General features: G+C 42.0%; 1 protein-coding gene across 1 annotated transcript in view; it reads right to left on the bottom strand.

Annotated features, from left to right (window-relative positions):
- Positions 1–14162, bottom strand: part of LOC136833092 (uncharacterized) — a 532781-nt gene extending 518619 nt beyond the window's left edge. The window contains exon 1 of the mRNA XM_067094739.1: positions 13977–14162. Coding sequence (XP_066950840.1) covers positions 13977–14057 — 81 coding nt within the window. The 5' untranslated portion in view covers positions 14058–14162. The remainder of the gene's footprint in view (positions 1–13976) is intronic.
- Between the last annotated feature and the right edge of the window lie 2811 nt (positions 14163–16973).

Genomic DNA, 16973 nt, shown 5'->3' with positions numbered 1-16973 from the left:
AATTTCTAATAAAAACTAATGGGTTTGTTTCATTGTCTATTGCCCTCTCCCCTTGTCTAGAGAAAGGGGGGACATGCATCTAATCAATTTACTAAAAGATGAAAGACAGGGTGCCCCTGTCATGCACTCAACTGCATAACTCGTCCGTCCAGCATGTGACGGCTCACTACTGCCTCTCTGCACTATGAGAGAGAAAGTTGAAAGAAAAATGGGAAGCCAGTCACACACACACACACAAACACATTCTTTCTCACCTACCAAACATCTTTGACAGCATGCTATCTGTACCCTTAGGGGAGCTAGTGAGCTACACAACTTGTTGGATGACCACCACAGGACCCAAGGAAAATGTGTCCAAGGACTTGTGGGCAACATCCCAGAGATAGAACAAGGTGATGTGGTCTGGCAGGACCCCACACCTGCTCGTAATACCTGCTGGACTGACAGGTTCTTCTGGAATGCAAGGGACTGGGTGATGCTCCTAACTTCGTGATCTCTTGCCTGGACAGAACTCCCACCTTCAGTATGTCCCCTGTATTCGTGGGGGTTAAGGACCAAAACCACTGACAAAAAGCGAAATCCGTGATAAGTCATCCCATCTAAAACACTTATTACTGCCAATTTTAATAGTTCAAATACCAAATATACCTTAAACTAAAACACTCATAACTGCCTATTTTAATAGTTCAAATACCAAATATACCTTGAACTATCATCCTAAAATACTTTAATATCATTTCAAAGTTATCTTACAACATTACCCTTAAAAATATATGGTTTACAGCTACATGTGAAAATTAATCAAGTTACCCTTATAATCTGACACAGCCATTTTCTCTCATACAATTTTAATTTTAGTTTCATATTTTTATGTTCATATTTCAGTAATCCATATTTCATTAAACAAGAGAGAGAGAGAGAGAGAGAGAGAGAGAGAGAGAGAGAGAGAGAGAGAGAGAGAGAGAGAGAAACAAAACAACTCATACACTAGTGACTGTACTTATACAAAGCATCTGAGCTACAAGCTGTATGATTGGATGCTTCCAACCCTTCCAGCCAATAGTGTGTTGTGCTACAAGCCAATCAGCATTGAGAAAAGCTGGTATCCTGCTGTGTGATTGGCTACTTCCAACCCTTCCAGCCAATAGTGTGTCATCAGAGAGAGAGAGAGAGAGAGAGAGAGAGAGAGAGAGAGAGAGAGAGAGAGAGAGAGAGAGAGAGAGAGTGGGGGTCAACTGATATGTTTACATCAGTAAAAACAACTACAAATGTCGGGACAATTTTTTTTTTGTATTACAATAACAGAGCAATATAATAATAGAGTATAAATAGATTCTGTAAGTGAAATAACACTTTCTTGATGTTTTGCTGTGTTTTTTCATTAGAGGATATGTATACTGAGAGAGAGAGAGAGAGAGAGAGAGAGAGAGAGAGAGAGAGAGAGAGAGAGAGAGAGAGAGAGAGAGAGAGAGAGAGAGTACTTTAACATTTTACAGTATTGATATTTTAATGTGTTTGCATCAATATTTGAAAATTAGTACAAGCAGTCCCTTCTTACCGGCGGCATTGGTTAACGGCATTTCGGTGTTACAGCACTTGGCTAGCGACACAGCTAACCAGATTTTTAGCGCCGGTAAGCTATTTTTGGCGCCGGTAAGCGGTTTAACAGTGTTGGTAAGTAGTTTATCGGTGTTGGTAAGCGGCTTATTGGCACTGATACCCAGATAAAGGTGCCGTTAAGCAGTTTACGGTATCTGTGCTGTTATCAACGATTTTCGGTAAACAGCACTCGGCAGGAAACGGAACCCCTGCCGTCAACTGGTAACTGCCTGTAAATCATTTATCATAAAAAATTTATTTGGTCATGAAAACAAAATGAAAATACAGTAATTAGTGAATATTGCTCTATGACAAAATCTGCACATTAGTGAATTTTCCGCAATATATTTGGAGATACAGTATGTTCTACAGAAAAACCCACGATTAACTGAAGGCACAAATGCTTATCCGCAATCTAGCAGGGACCCACTGTACCTTGTTGGATGAAGAGTATGCCTGCTTGCTCATCTCACGAAGCCAGAAAGACATCATGTTCTCGGACACTTCTTTCTTGGTTGAGCCGGTACCAACAAAGACGTGTCGACACTCAGCCAAGATCTCTTAAGGTAGTACTGCAGCACTCTTACTGGACAAAGTAGCATCTCATTTCGATCATTACCAACAAAGTACTCAGGGAGGGGATTGAAATGAACTTGAATGTGGCATAAGGGACTGACAGATTTTGAGCCTCAATTACAAATTCTGGGACCAACTCAAGTGTAACAGACCCCCATCCTCTCAAGTGCTTAACATTGAAGGAGAGGCCATAAAGCTTGTTTCCTCTCTTCACCAAAGACAGGGCAAGCAAGATAACAGTCTTAAAGGTCCCCTCTCAATGGCTCGTATGGTGTAAAAGTCCAGCTCCTCAAGATGAGTCACTGCCACTCAGGGGGCATGAGTTCCCTGGGTGGCATGGAGATCTCCCATGTGGACGAGAGATCTACACCCTTCAACCAGAGGACTTGGCCATGGACAGCTCTAGAGCCCTTGATTGCCTCAGCTAAGAGAAGTTTCTCTCAGCAAAGATGGACAAGAAAATCAGCTACCTGCTAAAGAGTAGCTCTGACCGAAGAGATATCCCGTCGATGACACTAACTAAAGAAGACGGCCCATTCCCCTGGTACAAAGCCACTGAGGATTTCCACAAGTATCCAGACATCTCCTTCGCTGTGTGTTGACAAAAACCTCTTGCTCGCAGGAGATGCTGGATAATCTCCATGCATTAAGTGCTAGCCCTTCCACTGCATGGTGATGCCTCTCTACATGCAGCTGGTACAGCAGGTTGTGCCATGGGGGAATCTCTCTCGGTACCTCAGATAACAGAGCTAGCAGGTCCAGGTGCCACCCGGCATGTGGCCACTTGGGAACCACCAGAGTCAACTTGAGATTCAGGGTAATTATGACCCTGTTGATCATCTGATGAATTAGACAGAACAGAGGGAAGGCAAATGCCTCCAGGTTGTCCCATGGGTGCTGGACTGTCTTCCATCGCTGTCCATGGGCCAAGTACGATTGAGCAAAACACTGGTAGCTTCCTGTTGTACCAGGTGGCAAAAATACTTATCACTGGAAGGCCCCAGCGATCGAATAACTTATCCAAAATGTCCTGATGTAAGGACAACTCTGTCCTATCACCTGACTCTGGTGACTGAGCTTATCTGCCACAATGTTCCGGGACCACAGAATGTACCTGGCTGCCAGATTTACTGAGTGAGCTACCACCCAGTCATGTACCTGCACTGCCAACTCATATAGCTGGAAGGAAATTAGCCCTCCTTGCTTGTTTACATATGCCACCAATGCGGTGTCGTTGCTCATCAACTCTATGGAGTTCCCTGTCACTTGGTCCTGAAACTTCTGAAGGGCTAAAAGCTTGGTCCTGAAACTTGAGGTGTGCGCCAGGGCCAAAAACTGAAGCCTTGAGTCCCCCGGTTTCAGAACATTAATGTGGTGAGGTTACGCGCTGAAATTATTTCGGCTTACTGCCTCACACATCTGACACTAGCAAAATGGCCCTAATCATAATTTGAAGGTTTTTGATGTAAAACTCAATAATAATGCAGTTTACTCATCCCCAGAGCATTAAAAGTAAGGTTTTCTTATGATTTTGATGATTTTCGTCCAAAAAAGAAGAAGAACGGAACCCCGTAGGGCAGGGGAGTAGTGCCTAATGGCACTCCTATTAAGAGGTTCCTATCGTTAACCACTATTGTAGATCTTTCCTTTCCTCCTCTAAGATAGGGAAAGAAAGGAGGGTCCTTTGTCAGGAACCAAAGCTCCTTCATCCTCCACTGAAGGGACCATAGGTGAAGCCGCCCATGAGGGACCAGCCTCTCTAAGGATGACAAGTGACCAAAAACAACTTGCCATTGCTGAGCAGGTTGTTCCTGTCAAGACAGGAACTTCTGCGCTGCCTCTCTGAACCTGGCGATATGCCAGTCTGAAGGAAGATTCTCGTTTCTTCCATATCTATTGGCATGCCCAGACACTTTACCCTCTGCTTGGGTGTGAGATCCAACTTCTTGAAGTTGACCACCACTCCCAGGTTGTGACAAAATTCAAGAAGACAATTCCTGTCCTGAAAAACTGCAGTAAGGACTTCACCAACACCAGCCAATTGTCCACTACTTCAACTGATGTATCACATGAGAATGGGCCCAAGCCGAGACTAGTGTACAAATGCAAGTGATCACTTGGGGAGCAGTTGAGAGCCCAAAACAACGTGCCAACTTGGAACACCGTCGCCCCAAGAGCAAAGCGGAGGTACTTGCGAGAGGACCGATGGATGAGCATTTGAAAATATGCATCCTAAAAGTCCACTGAAAGCATGGATTCAACATTTCTGATGGAATCAAGCACAGACTGCACTGTTTCCATCTTGAATCAGGTATGGTGAATGAACCAGTTCAGGGGAGATGTGGTGGCATTTAGAATTTTGGGTTTGTATGATGAAATTTGGTTTTTGTTTTTGTTTATTTTGTATGTATATTTTGTTTATGAATGTGCTGGTTGTCTGAGTATTAAATTTTTGTTTTTTCTCTTTTTACTTGCAGTTTGCTGAATGTGTCGAAGTAGAGTGGCTTGCTCCCCTTCATCCAATTTGCCAGAGGATGGGTCAGAAGTTAGGATACTTTCATGCAGATGCTATTTGGGAATAGATATCTACTGATGGGAACTGCAGTGGAAATAAAAGTCTGTACTGGCAACTGACAAAACAGTCAAACAGTTGGTGAGACCAAATACATTTCAAGTTGTACAGAGCAATTACTTAAGATAGTGTCTGTCCCAAACAGGATGGGGATCAAAGAAGAGTGAAGTGCTTTTGTGTACAAAAGACTACATTAAGAGATTCTAAAGTAATATCTTACCTCAGCTTGGATGTCATAGCTAAAATAAACTCCATGGTGATCCCAAAATTATAAGTTTAATGACTTTCATAATTGTCTTTGGATTATGCTGAGATGAAGTGCTGAGAAAGATAAGGAACTATTTTGGGACATATGCCAGAGTTGGAGATTTGGTGATAATATTTTGACTATACGTATCTTTAATTTAATGATTGGAGCCAGACAACTAATTTAATGTCTTTTGTATATAGTACTGTACATTGTTTAACTGAAACTGTTTGCAGTTGGAGTGTTTTTATGATATCAGTGTGAGGATAGGCTAAGTTAGGTATAGGCTGGGTTGGGTACAGTTCTGTTTGAGGGTCTCAGATCACTGTAATATTAAGGTAATAAATTAGGTTCTGGAAAGTCAGAGTTTCATTTAATAACCTCTAAATTTGTTCCCATCATCCTATTCAATCGTGTAGCTTGAAGAAGCCCCTACATAATTTTTGGCGCCCAACGTAAGGCCCTTTGATAGTAAAGTAAGATGGGGTAAACAATTGGAAATGGAGGGAGCAGGTTTGGAAGGTGTTGGTGAAGAGGAGCAACATTTGAACCAGAAGTTAGACAGGCTGATGTGCATGGTGATTAATATGCAGGATAAGGTGGAGAGAGCCCAGGAGGGGGAAAGTAATTTGGTTGCAAGAATGGATGTGATGGGTGAGAAAGTGTGAGATGGCGAAGAAAATGGCTGAAATGGCTAAGAGTGGGCCCAGTGCTGGGAAAGGAAGCATAGACACTGGGGCAAAAGGGGGCAAAGGAGAAAATCCCTAAGAAAGGGAAGGAGATGTTAAGTAAGGGAGGACTTGCCATTGATGAGAGCAGTATGAGTGAGGCATATGAAAGTGATAGGGAAGACAGTATAAGAAAAAAAGAGGGAAGAAAGAAGAAAACACATAAGGGGAGAGGTGTGAGGAAAGAGTCAAATTCCTGGATTTTGAGGGATAGTTCGGATTCAGAAGTAAGGAGGATAGGAAGTTGAAAGTAGTAGTAGTAGTAGTAGTAGTAGTAGTAGTAGTAGTAAAGGTTTGAGTGAGGCAGATGAGAAAGAGGCCAAAACGATGTTCCTGAGGGAGGTTCCCCTGGACTGAGAAATTTAACATCGTGAAGGGAAAAGACATATATGAGTTTTTTGATGAGTATGAGAAGTACTTATGGACAAAAGTTTGGGGAGAACAAAAGTGTGGATGAAGCACCTGGGAGAGTTCTTGGATGGGCAGTTAAAGATGTGCTGTAGAAGTATGTGTGAGGATGAGCCAGGGTATGAGTCCGTGAAGATTAGAGTGATTAAGTAGGTGAAAAGAATGAAAGGAAGTATTGTATATAGTAAGGATGATAGGTTCAAGGAGGCGAAGATGAAGGCTGGAGAGGAAGCGGGCTTGTATGCCCATAGGTTAGAAGCTTAGCCAGAAGGAAGTGTGGAGAGGAAGGAATTGAGGAAAACAAACACCTCATGTGGAAGTTCTTCGCTGCCATCCTCAAAAAGATTAGGGTAATTTTAAATGAGAAGAAAAAAGACTGGAAGTGGTGGTCAGGGAAGAGTTTAAATTGGGAGGATGTTTTAGAGATCCTACATGACCTGACAGTAGATAATAATGAACCAAAGGAGCTGTACGTTGGGTCTAAGGTGGTAAAGGAAAGGACATATAAGGACACTTTGGTGAGTGAGGAGCTAAGTATGATGAAAGCCTTATTGGAGGAGTGTAGGAGAGACTGGGTGGAAAGAGGAAGAAAGAATGTACAAGTGAATGTGGGGAATAATGGGAAAGGGAGCTCAAGCAGAAGCCGAGAGAGGCTTAGGAGCAGAAGTGTGGGTAGAGCAAATGGGGATATGAGGGAAAGGCAGATGGGATTGAGTAGTATTAGTAAGGAGTGTTTCAGATGTAGAAGGGCTGGGCATGTGAAAGTGGAATGCAGATGGGCAAATGACGAGTGTTTTGGCTATGGAAAGAGAGGCCATATGTTGATGGACTGCCCACAAGCAAAAGAGATGAAGTGATTCAGCTGCAGAAAGGTAGGACATCAAGTGAGAAACTGCCAGAGTGGAAGGAGAGTAAGAGCAAGTGGAAGTCATTGTGGAAACTGTGGAATGAGTGGACATTTTTCCAGGACATGTAAGAACCCTCTGAGCAAGTGTGAAGGATGTGGAATGGAGGGTCCCGTGAAGGAAGTGCTGTACCAAACCCCAACCCCAGGGAAACTAAGTGAAGGGGGTATACTGTGGTGAGCCCTCTGGTATGGAAGGCACGTATTGCATGAGAGAGAGGGGTATGTGAGTGGGAACGTCTGTTTTGGGGAACGAGTAGATCATTGTTTGTCTGTTAGAGTAGAATGTGGTGGAGTGTTACTGAAAGCAATGACTGATACTGGTTGTAGCAGAAATGTGGTTTTCAGAGAGGCATATGAGAAAGTAAAAGAAAACATAGCACGTAAGCAGGAATGTGCTGGATCTGTGACAGGTTGGAGGGAAGAGTGTGTGTAAGGTTTGTTCAGTCGGTTGCGGTTGCAGGAATAAGGCTGGAGGAGGAGGATTTTTAAGTTGTAGACAGAGTGAATGTTGCTGGCAGGGTTGGTGATTTTTTTTATTTAAAAAAAAAATTAAAAAATTCCAAATTTTTCTTTATTTAAATCAGATTTTTTAATTTTTTTATTAATCAGCATAAAAATAATGAGAAAGCTCTATATATATATATATATATATATATATATATATATATATATATATATATATATATATATATATATATTTATATATATATATATATATATATATATATATATATACATATGAAATTTTTATCACACAGTGATTTATATACAATCATGAAGCTACAAATGTCGCTAATATCAAATTCACGCTACTGGAATATCTCCGATGGAGAATTGTCGCGAAGGGGAATTTATATAAGTGATAAATGAATTGGTATCGTCGGGACACGAACCCTGACACGAAACCTATTCAGCGACTCCAGTAGACGCTACCCACTGCGCTATCATAATAAGAGCTGCGTGTTCCAAACGTACCAGTGAACTGTCATGGCGGAGGTGGGTCATTGCCGAGGCTAAGTCCATTTCCCCGCTCACTACCTATTCTTGTTGAATTATAGTAAAATGGAGTAAAAAAAATTTCCTGGTTTTTGGTTGAAAAAAAAAAAAAAAAAAATACACCCCCCCTTTTTTTCCCTTTACTTTCACTGTTTGTACTAATGTGCTTCCTGAAAAAGCAAGGGTCTGAGAACCCCACCTCATCTTTCTATGAAGTTCTCATGAGAAACCAAGGACTACCATACCATGCTGTATCTGGTGTCTCCGTGCTATGAGGAAACATAATTTTGATAATACAGTAGAAGTTGCATCCTATCAACTGGGTTTCTTTTTCAGAAAGTGTACCTATTGCATCAACTTCAACACCACTGACTCCAAAGGTGCCTCAAAGAAGTGTTGCAACTCCAGCATTACAGAAAAAAAAGTCTAACTCCTGCCACAATTTCTTCAAAGCATAAAGCAGCAACTTTGGACACATTTGTTACAAAGACAACTTCTTATGAAAAAGCAAACCTTGATGAAGAAGTCGCTAAGATGGCCTTTGCAACCAACTCTTCATTTAGATTGGTAGAACATCCTCGATTCTGAAAAATGGTTGGGAAGTTGAGGCCAGGATACACTCCTCCAACAAGAAAAGAAATTGCAGACAAATTCCTACCCATGATATATATGAGAAATAATATGCAGTGTGTCACAGAGCTGAAGGATGAAATTGTATGTCTGTCTTTAGATGGATGGTCTAACATTCACAACGAGCCTATTGTATGTGCTACTGTGACAACCTCAAACGGCCATATATATCTAGTGGATATGACAGACACAAGTGGCCAGCCTCATACTGCTGAATATCTAGCAGAGCTCTCAGAATCAGCAATTCAGAAGTGTAAAGAACTTGGTTGCCACGTTGGTAGTGTTGTGACCGATAACGCAGCTAATGTAAACAAAATGATAAAACTGTTAGAACAGGGAAATGAACTGAAGCTGGTGACCTATGGCTGTACTGCACACATTCTGAATCTTCTGGCTCATGATCTGGAAATTGGCAATATTAAAGAGCATGTGGTGTACATAGTAAAATACTTTAGAAACAATCACTATGCTTCTGCAAGATACCGCCAGGAAGGTGGGCAACGTCCTGTTATGCCTCAGGACAAAAGATGGAATACCATAAGTAAATGTCTGAAGATAGTTCTCATGACAATTTGTGAAGTTGACAAGGAGCAGATTGATGTCAGAGTTAGAGAGAAGGCATCTAACTTGACACTGAAGCAGTCAGCAGAGGACTTACTTGCATGACTAGAACCAATAGCTGTGGCTTTAGACAAAGTACAGAGTGATAAATGTACAATTGCTGAAGCAGTGAACATTTGGAAAGAATTAATCACAACTTTATGCAACGACAGAGATGTAGTAACTGCTGTGAAAAAGAGGTTTGACCAAGTCAAAAAACAAGCTCATCTTCTTGCAAAGCTGATTCATCCTTCCTTTCAAGGAAAATTGCTTAGTGCAGAAGTAAATAATGCAATGGACTATGCCAATGAAAAGTTTCTCTCACTTGTTCCAGTCATCATGAAATTTCAAGCCAAATCGTCTCCTTTTCATTCATATAAGTTTAATGATTCTGTGAACAAGTGTATTTCAGTTGTTGAATGGTGGAGGTCACATTCAAGTGTGTTGGATAGTGATGTAATTTCAGCAGTACAACAACTACTGTCTGCAGTGGCTTCTTCATCAGGGGTTGAAAGAATTTTTTTAAGCTATGGTATTGTACATTCAAAACTAAGGAACTGGCTGGGGACAGAAAAAGCAGCAAAACTGGTGTTATTGTTTAAAATCATGAATACACACAAAATGGATGTATTTGATGGTACTAATGATCAGGATGCCTAAAAGAACCAAACTCATTGTCATAAGAATTAAAAACATTATTTTTTAAAGATTTTGAATTTCAATTTCAAAGAATTTTTATGAACTAATTTTCAAAGAAGTGTATCATTATCTTTCAAAGAAGGCTTCTTTTCAAATGTAAATTCAATGTACTTTTGTTTTAAATACAGGCTATAATAATTTTATTTTTTAAATTCATTACTTCAGGAAATAAGTACAGTTCATTATAAGTAAACCTCTTTGATTTAATTTTTTTTAATAGCATGTGGAATTTTTAATTTTTTTGTTATACTGTATTGTAAAAGGAAGTGCTTTAGTATTCTACTTCTCAGAAACAAGTACAGTTCTTTACAAGTAAAACCCTTAGATTTAATGGACTGTGGAGTGTTTGTAACTAAAATTAGATTAAGAAGAAATTATGTGATTTACTCCCCAAAAATTTCTCATTCGGACTCGTGCTCTCTCGATATATTCAACACTGATTCCTAAAAACCAAGAAACAACGACAGACTGTTAACCAATGTGGGGCCAGTGTACTGAGAGGAGTGAGAGTAGTGTATTCATCAGCTTTAGGAGGGAGGATAGTAGTACTGGTGAAGTAGTGAGTAAAGGTTTTTGGACAGCATATAGTGAAGGTCACAGTGAAAGTAGTGTAAACAAATTTTGGAATTTGTTATAGTTTAAGGTAAGGTAAGGTGAAGAAAATGGAGGGATTGCAGCGAAGTGGAGCAGTTTAGGCAGGAGAATGAAAACTTAAAGGAAATAATGAAGGAAATAAAGGAATCAGTTAGGGAACAGGTGAAGGCATCAGGGAGGAAGATGGGGAAGTTAGAGAATACAGATAGGGTGCTTAATGTGAGATTAGGATCTGGAATTAGTAAGAATGGGGAAATGCAAGGGGGGCAGGAATAGGACAGATAGAATCGACCCCGGACCAGGAGGATGAAGACAGGAAAAAGATTGTATGAAAGGATGAAGGTGTAAAGGATAGAAAAAAGATTATAGGAAGGGGCGAGGATGTAAAAGATAGGAGAGAGGGGAGAAAATGATTAAAGCAAAGTGAGGCTATGAAAAGGAAAGATACTATGCAAGTTAAATGAGAGTATGGACTCGCAGTATACCCTGTTGAGTGAGTATGGCTGTGAATCTGAAGTCAGTGAGGAAATGGACGAAGAGATGGAAGTTCAAGTGATGAGGGAGCAAAAGAGGCACACAGGAGCATAGTATTCAAGGAAGTACCCAGATCGGAAAGTACTTTATTCCGAGGGCTGGCCATCAGAAGCCCTATGGGACTTCAGATGGGTGAGGCAATATTCTTCTTCCTCCGCTTGCTAGCTTTGGAAGTACTATAGAAGGGGTGAAGGTGACAGCACTCGGTGAAGATGAACAGGAAGATGAAGATGAAGACAACAACGACGACGAAAACGAAAACTTCCTATTCCTCTTCTTCGACTTCTTCCGGCCAAGGCCAGCCTTGGACAGCAGAGTGTGGAGGAGGACATCACCAAGGGATGAAGATGTAGAGAGTAATACCTGTGGGCACACTACCCGAGGCAAGTGCGGAGTTATCAGATTTGTAGTGGTGGCCCTTAAGCCAGTAGACACCGTAACCGTGGAAGTTGTCACATTCACAGTGGAAGCAGTTACTGGAAGGCCTTTGGAGGCCTTCAAGGGGAATCAATCCTGCAACACTCGGCTCTTCTGGGAGCCCTAGGGATGGCCATAACTCCCTAACCACCTCGGGCTCCACAACACATGCAAGACAAGTCAGATTAGGTGAAGCACTCCCCCTTCACCCAAGGAGGAGTGTTCTTCCAAGGACAACTCCCCATCCGAGCAAAGAAGACTGCAGGAGAGTAGTCAAACTGGTCATCAGCTACCCTCTCTGGCTCTCTACTGGCAAAGCAGTAGGAGACAGCAGAGAAGAAACTGCTCCCTTAGGGGTGGCAACAGCAGGTGTAAGCCTGGCTGGGGGCAAGAAGGAACCAGAGAGAATCTTCAGTGTCACTGGCGGAGTACTATTGCACTCCAATGACACCAGAGAAACTTTCTTCTTTTTCCGAGCAAACCTCACCCACTGTTCAACACTCACTACAAAGGCTAGTTTGGTTGCAATCATGCTTCCTGCATGATACTCACAATGAGTAAGGATCTATTTCCATGGAGGAGAGGAACCAATTGAAAAGCTTGTTCTTACCTGGACAATGCCTAATAATTAAAGGTTTCCTCTTCCCAAGCTGTTGTAAGTTAGGGGTTTGCATGGTGAAAATATAAGCAAACAATCACACAAAAACAACAAAACAACAAAACGAAAGCGAACAGCAGTCAGGCAGAGAAGTGCAGAGAAGTCTTAACACAACAGCAGCCAAAAGCAAAGTGGAGTGCAGACCAACAAGTGGGCAGGGCTTCCTCCCTACCTTCAGTAGCTAACAACCTTGTAAGAAAGTTAACAGCCATTCCAGCTTGCGTTCGCAAGCAAATAAAAATCCTATGTAAAGACTGAAGATTTGTATTTGTGTAGGAACAAACCTGAAAAAAGAAATGGATTAAATTGTTTATTACACTCATGTCACAGTGTGACATACAATAATAAATGAGCATCAATCTCAAAAAAAGAAAGAAAGAAGGAAAGAAATTGATACACTGTCTATCTTTCCCTGCACAATGGCGGCCGAAAGCGAAGTGGAGTTTAGACCATCAGTAGTTATATAATGGCACTGCATGTGCAACTAAATCTTATGTAAAGACCAAAGGTTTGTATTTGTGCAGGAAGAAATAAATTTTTAAAAGTAACTATATTTTATTATTGATTATTAATCTGCAACAAAGGCAATTAACCTACAACCATGGGGTAGCTTACAGAACAACAGGATCAGGCTCTTACACTACCATACCTCCAAAAGGAAGCTTAGTTCGTTTCCAAATTTTAGTGTTGCTTGGGGGTCCAGCCCAGCCAGGTAAGGGCATGGCACCCTAAGTGAGGTTAGGAAGCTAAGGTCTAGTTAGGTCAGGACACAGAATTCTAGGAAAGGTGAGGTTTGTTTTCATCTGCAAAACCTGTTCGCTTCGCTCTACACTCGCCCCAACCATGCATAACATTAGGTGATAAGTTAAAAAAATGAGAGAGAAAATACTGGTTCAACTACTCAAGCTGTAAATGCATAATACATTGCCGTCATCCCCAAGTGGGTAATCCTACAGTTTAGGGGTTCAAAATCATTGTAACATAAAGACAAGATCAGCACACAGATTTATCAAATATTTAGTGAATCATGGAAAACAATGAAAATATGAGCAGTTTAACTGCTTAGGAAGCAGAGATTGTAAAAGCATAAAGGGAATAAAGGAGGAATGTAAATATACAAAAGCATGTCTTAGAGGATACAGACCCACAGAATTTTTAGACCAACTGCTCTTTTTTTCACATTTATGAAAAAGTGGCCACTGAGGAGCAAGAGCCCATGCCAGATTCCTGGGCTCCCTACCCGGTTCCTAAGAGCTCACTGCACAAACACAGTGGCGGGCACAACACAATATTCGCGAGGTGCAAAACTTTATTTGCAACCTCTGCTTCTGTGAGAAGTTAGCCTAAACTGCTCATCTTTTAGCAAATATAGGACCTACTTCTGTTTGCAGATCCCTCGAAGACGAAATTGGAAACGGGAAAATAACTTAATCGCACCCGAGGGACCAGTGAACTTGGACCCCTAAACTGTAAGATTACCGCAAGTGGCATTCCCCAAGGGTAGCATCTTGTGGTTAGCCTCAGGTAGCCAAGTCTGGTTGGGTCACATTCTCTGACATGCCGCCCTATATTACTAGGCTAGACCCAGAGTGGCCCTGACCCTCTCTCATTCTGCTCTCCCTCCTTAACTGAAACCAGGGTGCGCCTTTGGGTGTATTAGCCTATTTTTCCTACTGATCCTGTTTTGCATGCAAGCAAGTCTAGGCCTACGACACGGGTTCGCTCAGTGTTGGATAGCTTAATGGCTAGCCTATTAATGTCTAATCACTGCCTAAAAGTATTTTATAAATATACAGGAGGAATAAAATTACCTGAGAAGTAAATGACACAACATACTTCACGCGAATGGGGGGCATTTTTGGCAAATTTGACCTAAATAGCTTCACCACCATCAAGATAGTGATTTGTTTACATTAGATACTTCGCGCCAAACGAAGGAACCGAACCGAAGAGAAGAGAGAGAGAGAGAGAGAGGTAGTAGTAGTAGTAGTGACGGGAAGACAGGTGACCTTTGTAATGGCCACAGAGCTTACATTGGCTGGCCACTGTTGGCCTTTCTTTTGTATACACCTCGCTTCTTTTTCCATAATTTCTTATGCCTTTATTGTGATCTGAATGCTGTCGTAGCCTAAATGTACAGGCCTTGCACAGTGTAAAATTAAGAAATCAAATGATGAAATTCTTTACGGCAACATATTTACAGATATTTTTTATGCATTTATCTGTTATAAACAGCGAGTGATAGTTATAAGAACATATTTTACAAATCCAGATAGATGAGTACAAAAATATAGGCTATACTTATTTAAAGAATGAGAATGTCACGAGGTTTTAGATATCTTTTTACTTATTTCTTAATCATCAATAATGTTATTGACAAGACTGTTCATTTCCTGTAGGTAGCGTAAAAATGTGATTACTTCGATCCTTAAATGCTTTTGTGCAACGGTGTCTTGAAATACAAAAGAAGATGCAGCTATTTTATAACCGGTGCTTTTGCTGAAATTTTATGTATTAGAGGTGACAGTCTCTTGACGCATGACCACCTTGCAGAATCAGGGATCGTCTTTGGGTAGTTGCTAAGTTTTAGGGTGGCCAGACGTCCTGCTTTGGGCAGGTCAGTCCTGTTTTTGAGCACTATGGCCACCGTCCTGCGCCACCTCAAGCAGGACGTTAATTTGTCCTTCTTTCTGGGGCCTGTCTAAAATGAATTATATGAATTACCTTACGTATACTAAAACAGTGAAAGCCGAAGGCCACAAAACCACTGACTTATTTTTATTATAATTTTATATAGTTGCCGTTGAAACACTACATCAGTGGAGAGAAAATTACGTTACGAAAACAGGTTGGCCTAAGCACTCCAGCCATTGCGGTCAAGGGCTAGCATCTGCTCTTGGATCTAAGCAACGTCTGCGAGAGGGGCGCGAAATAATGAGCAGGAGACAAGTGCTGCTGATTTATTGACTGTTGTTTTAGAATATTTAGATTTAGCTGGCCTTGTGCCAGCACGGGCTCTTGCTCCTAGAGCAGCCCGTAAGATTTATTGATGAAAACTAGCTGCTTATAAAGCGGGATGCGGACGTCTGCGTAGTTCGAAGAGACCGCTGATACAAAGATTAACAGGTGACCTGAGGTCAAACTAGTTCCTTAAAAAAACAGGACAGGTTCATACAGAGAACATAGTGATAAACAATGTCTGACATGCGAAATAAATAACTTGTTACCTGTACATAATACAAGATTGCTTAGAAAGGCAACACATACACAGTTTACAATTATGATGATAAAAATATATTCCGCTCGACCTTAGGTCGTGGAAAGGCACCGCAGAAAACGGGATGTTCTCCACAGAGAACGCGTTGAGCGGGGACTTTACAATACCCCCCCAAAAACAAGACGGAGGTAACGTCTGATTAATCCAGGTATCTGCTGGGGAGACGAAGGGGGCCTCTCTCTCTTGATGCCAACTGGAGAGGGTGGGTCACCTTCCCGGATGTCCTCTGCAGTGGTTTGTTGAGGTGCATTTCCGTCAGGTTTCTGGGTTTTCCGGGGGCGCCCAAGACGTGCAAAAACGAACGCAGGTAAAAGAAAACTGCTAATTTATTCATGATCCAGGCGGTTTATATAGCGGCAGACTGGCGTCGAGCCGCGGAATACAATGGGAGCCTCAGTGACCTGAAGTCGATAATAAATAACAATAAATACAGCGATCGAGTACACTTTACAATGTGAAAATAGACAGAAGTGAAATTGGATACAATCTTGATGCCCGTGAAAGCAGAAACATACGGTACACAATTGATAACAGGTAAACAAATATATACATAGTTTAAATAACTGAATTTACGTGACCTGGCACGTTAGGCATGACTAATTGTAGAGGCAAAGAAAATGGGGCGTCTCCACAGAAAACGTGCTCAGCAGAGACTTTACAAATGACTTTACACCCTCTCCCTCTTCCTACGGCCGGGGTTCTTTGAGGGGCTGCCATATCCTGCAGGAGATCTTGGGGTCCGCCTTCGTTGCCCCCCTCCAGGAATGCGGGTTTGAGACGATCTATTGACATCCAGCCTTCCCGCCCATAGATGGATATTCAGAATGTGTTCTTGTTCCTTTCCAGTACAAGGAAAGGTCCCCTGTAGGGCCTAGTCAAGGGTGGGCGTACGGCGTCGTCCCTGACGAAGACGTGGGTGGAGGAGGACAACCTTGGGGGCATGAAGGGGACGTCCTGTCTGTCTTTTGGCAGGGGTGAACTTTCCAACTCTGTCTCAGAGCCTCTGCGTTCCTATGTCGTCCCTGTTCTCTGCAACGAGTTCCCCTGGGACTACTAGAGTCTCCCCGTAGACTTTTTCCACTGAGGAGGGGTTGCCATTGGCTCTGGGGCAGGTCCTCAACCTGAGGAGGACCTAGGGCAGCTGGTACTTCCAGTTTTCAGAGGAGCAACAGCTCGGACAGGAAAGCGGGTCCCCTGTCTGTCATTATGTCGTCTGGGACACCGAACCGACTGATCCAGCTGGAGAGGAGGGCTTCCGGTTTGCAGTGGAGGTTTAAGAGGAGTAAAAAAACGAGCAGGTAAAAGAGTACTGCTGATTTATCCATGTTGTTGTTCTAGATTTAGCTGGCCTTGTGCCAGCACGGGCTCTTGCTTCTAGAGCAGCCCGTAACTCTATGTTGATGATGAGTCTGTGAGATGGGTAGGTTAATGAAAACTTTATTATGATACATGAAAGTGATTTTGGTGGGGGTGAATTTTGAAATGAAAAGATTTAACAGGCAAGGTTGCAACCTCTTTGAACCCTAAGGTA

The sequence above is a fragment of the Macrobrachium rosenbergii genome, chromosome 51, assembly GCF_040412425.1.
Source record: "Macrobrachium rosenbergii isolate ZJJX-2024 chromosome 51, ASM4041242v1, whole genome shotgun sequence".
NCBI classification, from domain to species: Eukaryota; Metazoa; Arthropoda; class Malacostraca; order Decapoda; family Palaemonidae; genus Macrobrachium; species Macrobrachium rosenbergii.
Note: the sequence above shows the minus strand (reverse complement) of the source record. Positions and strands in the feature narration are given on the sequence as shown.